This window comes from Salvelinus namaycush, chromosome 36 (assembly GCF_016432855.1).
Source record: "Salvelinus namaycush isolate Seneca chromosome 36, SaNama_1.0, whole genome shotgun sequence".
NCBI classification, from domain to species: Eukaryota; Metazoa; Chordata; class Actinopteri; order Salmoniformes; family Salmonidae; genus Salvelinus; species Salvelinus namaycush.
The window spans coordinates 6,004,370-6,010,027 of NC_052342.1; the positions used below are offsets into that span (position 1 = coordinate 6,004,370).

General features: G+C 50.5%; 1 protein-coding gene across 1 annotated transcript; it reads right to left on the reverse strand.

Annotated features, from left to right (window-relative positions):
• Positions 1-1,171: 1,171 nt before the first annotated feature.
• LOC120030657 (endosialin-like) lies at positions 1,172-5,205 on the reverse strand. The gene has a single exon (XM_038976095.1). It carries the CDS (start codon positions 4,964-4,966, stop codon positions 2,576-2,578), a length of 2,391 nt encoding a protein of 796 aa, XP_038832023.1. The 5' UTR covers positions 4,967-5,205; the 3' UTR covers positions 1,172-2,575.
• Between the last annotated feature and the right edge of the window lie 453 nt (positions 5,206-5,658).

Sequence of the window (5,658 nt, forward strand, 5' to 3'; positions counted from 1 at the left end):
CTCAACATCAACAAAATGAAGGAGCTGATCGTGGACTTCAGAAAACAGCAGGGGGAGCACGCCCCTATCCACATCAACGGGACCACAGTGGAGAAGGTGGAAAGCTTCAAGTTCCTTGGCGTAAACATCACCAACTATCTGAAGTGGTCCACCCAGACAGACAGTGTGGTGAAGAAGGCGCAACACTGCCTCTTCAACCTCAGGAGGCTGAAGAAATTTGGTTTGGCCCTTAAGAACTTTTACAAATGCACAATTGAGCGCATCCTGTCGGGCTGTATCGCCGTCTGGTACGGCAACTGCACCAGCCACAACTGCAGTGCTCTCCAGAGGGTGGTAAGGTCTTCCCAACGCATCACCGGGGGCACACTGTCTGGCCTCCAGGACACCTACAGCACCCGATGTCACAGGAAGGCCATAAAGATCATCAAGGACATCAACCACCCGAGCCACGGCCTGTTCATCCCGCTATCATCCAGAAGGCGAGGTCAGTACAGTAGCATCAAAGCTGGAACCGAGAGACTGGAAAACAGCTTCTATCTCAAGGCCATCAGACTGTTAAATAGCTATCACTAGCAGGCTACCACACGGTTACTCAACCCTGCACCTTAGAGGCTGCTGCCCTATATACATAGACATGTAATCACTGGCCACTTTAATAATGGAACACTTGTCACTTTAATAATGTTTACATACTGCTTTACTCATTTCATATGTATATACTTTATTCTATTCTACTGTATTTTAGTCAATGCCACGCCGACATTACTCGTCCTAATATTTATATATTTCTAAATTCTATTCTTTTACTTTTAAATGTGTGCGTATTGTTGTGAATTGTTAGATACAACTGCACTGCTGGAGCTAGGAACACAAGCATTTCGCTACAACCGCAATGACATCTTCTAAAAATGTTGATGTGACCAATAGAATTTGATTTGGAAGGACAGCTAATTAAGGAGTTAATTTAACACCCCATAGGGCCTCTTGGACTTACTGGGACTCCCATTTAACACCCCATAGGGCCTCCTCGACTTACTGAGACTCCCATTTTCTCTCTCTGCACAAGGAATCACATTGAAACTGTGATTTCAAAACATAAAGCAGACACTGCACTAGGGCCTATACCGTGAAGTGACTGCACCATGAACCTTTAAAACACAAGACATGAATATTGACGGCACCCTTCTCGTAACATTTAATTAGCAATTACTTCGAACGTAACAGGTAACAAAAATGAAAAGGCTTCAGGCATAATTTAACAGTCCTTTGATGGCAGATCTTCAGTTGATTTGATTGTCTGTCATTGACATTGTACACGTCATCCCTTGAATGGGGACTGCACTTACTTCCCGAGTTGCTAAAGGGAGCATTGATTTCAAACACCTAAAGGTTGGTACTGCTCCACCGTGGCTAAAGTCCATGTAATGTTATGGGCAAGCCTGTGACAATGGGGAGGGAGGCGTGCTAAAGAGTTAAGTGACATGGGTTTAGGGAACGATTGAAAGATCACTACTCCGTGAACAAGGTCAATGCTAAAGTCAATCGGGAGCCTGTGACCCCCATTGCAGTCCCTATAGTGTGTAATACGAACACATCTAACATCTGCACTCTAACCCATATGAGGAATGTGGGTGAGAGGACTAGGAGTGTTTAATTGGAGTTGAATGAAAGGAAACATCCCCTCAGACAGACATTCCATGGAATTACCAAGAGTTTTGTGTGGTCTAAATAAAACAAAAGACACTTCATTAAATCAGGAATCATAACACATTTTCAAAAAATGTCATTGCTACAAATTATACAGTACACAATTATAGTAACACAAACACATATACAGGCATATACCATTTTTTGGTCTGTGTTGTGAGTTGATTTGTTGACTTTAAAAAGCACACGCCATAAAAGTAATATCCGAGTGATTGCTTTTCCTCAACAGCGTCATGACAGTCATGCTTGCATAGTTTGCACAGCTAAATACGAAGCTGCATGTGATGCTTCTTTAACAAAGTTGACATCAATAGTCATTTGCGACACCATACTTGGAAATGAGCTCAATTGAGGATTAAAAACCTCAGCATTTTTTGAAAGACCCACACCCAGATTTCATGGACGACAACAAAATGCTAAAAGCTACAGTACAGTTCTTTGGCTTTGCTTTCAGATGGCACTGGTGATATATTGAAAGTATATTCCCACAGCCTCCATAAATATAACCAGATGTATTCAACAACAATCCCAATGGACGGTTTCTATTGTACCTATAGTGCAATCATAGGCCTTTATATTGTGCTTTGAGATCAGTGTAAGCAACAATTATGCCGTTTTTGTCTACCACATGTAAAAGGAGCCCATGAAAGGGATTAGTGATTTTTTTAGTATTGCTTCCCTGTTCTTCTCTTTCAACCGATATTCCACAGAAACATTCAAGTGTTCAAAGAGTCCCAGTACGGCAACAGAGTGGCAATGGGACGGGAGGAGGCAGATAAAGTACAACAACCACCACTCTCTTACCTTCTTCCTATCTCTTATTTATTTAACAGTTCATTTATGTACAAGTCTTTCCTCATTCATCTGTTTAAACATGTGACTGCATCCCCTTGCTGGGATTGGGTGCGCCCTGCTTGTCGTGCGCTCCGGAGATCCAATGGTAGCAGTTGGTGGCGGTCTTGTTGCGCGGCGTGACGGCGCAGCGGGTGCAGTAGACGATACCCAGTGCCACCATAATAAGGATGAAGATGCAGACGGGCACCAGGAGGCCCACCAGCAGCCAGTTGCCACCACCTTGCTTCTGGCTGCTCTCGTCCTCCTGGGCCGGCTCCCTCTCATTCACTCCAACCACCTCCACCACGCCCAGGTTGGGGGTGATTGGGGTTTTGGGAGCCACAGAAGGAGGCAGGGAGGGGGTGTGCTGGTCCTGGTTCTCACCCTGACCCTGATCCTGCTCTGGAAGGGAAGTCACCTTCCCATTGTCAATGTCCCCCTCTTCCTCATTATCATCAGTATCATCATAGTTGGACGCGGGGACGTGCTGGTCAGTGATTGGCTCCTGCGACGTGGTGAGTACTTGATCCTGGCTGGCGGGGCTGAACCAGAGCCAGTTCCACGCCCCTCCCGAGATAGTGGAAGTAGGGAGAACTGGGGAACTGGTAGTGGTTTCGTCATTCTCCTCCTCATACCAGTCGGACGTGGGAGTTGGGGTGGGGGTAGAGGTGGGTTCGGGGCTGGGAGAGGGACTGGGCGTAGACTCTAGCTCGGGCTGGACCTGGGCTGGATAATTCAAAATCATGGTGCTCCAGTCCGGTGTATACTCCTCCTCTTCTTCTTCCTCCTCCTCGGGCTCTTCCATGGGGGGGACCATGAATGGGTTGTGGTTTGGGACTGGCTCCTCCTGGGGTGCGCTGGTGACCCAGATGACATCATTCTCCACCCTGGGGGGGTCTGTGAGCCAGTCCAGGGACTCCTCCATCTCCAGAGGCCAGTCAGTGTTGGTCTGCGCAGGGGTCCAGGGGTACAGGGGTTCGTGGGGGTCCCACATGGAGCCGGGGTGGTGGGTGACCCAAGGGTAGGAGGGAGTGGCTGCTGGGAATGAGTCCTCTCCCTCTCCTATCTTCCTGCAGGAGAAGTGGTCAGAGAGTAGCTCGTAGCCCACCTCGCAGTAACACTCGAAGCCCCCCTCGTAGTTCACGCACATCTGCTGACATGTCCCAGGGATCTGACATTCGTCAGTATCCTGGCAGTGGGAGGGTTCCTCGGTAGGAGGGGAAAAGCCTAGGTGACAGTGACAAACGTGAGAGCCGGGTGTATTCTCGCAGGCGTGTTCGCACGGGTCCTCCATACACTCGTCCACGTCCTCACATTCGCCCTCCTCAACCGGTCGGTAGCCCTCGCGGCAGCGGCACTCAAAGGTCCCTGGGGCATTGACGCACAGCTGCTCGCAGGGGCTCTGCAGGCACTCGTCCACGTCCAGGCAGCCGCGCTCATCCGGGGAAAGCATGTAGCCCTCGGGGCAGGCACAGCGGTAGCCGTCCGACAGGGGCAGGCACTCAAACTCACAGGGGGCACTGTGGCATGGGTCGGCAGCGACGCATGTTTGCCCGTCATCGCCGAGCTGGAAGCCGTCCGAGCACTCGCAGTAGTAGTGCTCCCCGGCCTCCTGGCAGAAATGCTCGCACCCTCCGTTGTTCCGATCGCACCAGCTCTTCTCTCCGGTGTCGGAACAGAGGGGCGTCTCCCTGGACCACCCCACAGTGCCATCCTCCCTTAGCACACATAGAACAGACTGCTCCTCCTTGGAGCCCCCCGGGCAGGGCACCGTGGCTACAGATCCAAAGGGGACGTGGGTAAGGAGGCTACTGAGGAGGCTGAAGGGGGTACTATAGAGGGCATTGCCGCCCCCCTCGCTCCAAACCGCCGGGCACATGCCCTTGTACGTGTAGCGGCACAGGTAGCCATCCACTGGCACCGAACACGAGCCGTCCAGCCATTTAAAATTATCATGCTGCTCGTGGGCTGCTGTGCCATAGGTCATAACCACACAGCGTGGGGCTGAACAGGTACTGGGCGAGTCGTCCCGCAGCCAGTTGGTGTAGCGGGTATCTTGGTCACCTGTAGTCCAGGAGAACCCACGGAGAGGGCGAGAGGCGGTACACTGGCGAGGCTGTCTCTGGAGACCAATCCACACCTGGACCTTGTTCCTCTGGCCACGTAGCTCCACGCCAGAGAAGAGAGCAGCGATAGTGTCAGCTTCCTCCTGGAGTTTGACTGTGGCCAGGTTGCCTCCCTTCTCCTTGCAGCTCCTCCAGGAGTCCAGGAAGGTCTTGCGCTGGAAGTAGACCACGAAGCAGCCATCCTTGTTGCACAGAGCGTCCCTCTCTTGTAGATCCTGGCCCCATACAGGAGGAGTATAACAGAACAGACCCAGTAGTGAGAGGACTAGAACAGCAGCACACCGCACTGGGGAACCCATCGTTTGTTCACTCTCCACGGCTCACTTCTCCAACTCTCTCTCTTGCTCTGTTTTTTGCCCACTCTATACTTTGCCTGATTGTTTTCTCTCCTCTTAATTTTTTTTTGTATTGGTTTCGTCTTGTTTTTTCCTTAATATACCAACTTTTCTCTCCTCATCTGCACTTTACCTCTCAAAATTTCTCTCTCTCTCTCTTTCTTTCTCTCTCCGACTTCTCACTCTTCTATGCTGGAGTTGAGTGCTTGCAGATTGTCCCCAGATTTCAGAAAGAGAGAGAGAGGGAGGGAGGGTGGGCAAAAGGGGAAGGAGTGAGGGAGGGAATTGAAAAAAGAATTGTACGTTTTTGCTAGAGTGTGTGTGTGTGTGTGTGTGTGTGTGTGTGTGTGTGTGTGTGTGTGTGTGTGTGTGTGTGTGTGTGTGTGTGTGTGTGTGTGTGTGTGTGTGTGTGTGTGTGTGTGTGTGTGTGTGTGTGTGTGTGATGCCTTTGAGAGTCTTGGGGAGGGGGGGGGGGGTTGGGGAAGTGCAGTGTGTGTTTTTTTTTCTCAGAGTGTCTCGTATGGTTTTCATAAGTCCGTTTATGGAAATGGCTTGGGACCCAGCCATTTACCCCCCATCCCTCCCCCACACACACACAGGCACACACACAAGCACAAGCACATACACACACAAACACTCACACCATCCCCACCAGG

Bases quoted from the DNA above. Each gene is read 5' to 3' on its own strand.
- LOC120030657 (XM_038976095.1), bottom strand. From the start codon at position 4,966: ATGGGTTCCCCAGTGCGGTGTGCTGCTGTTCTAGTCCTCTCACTACTG.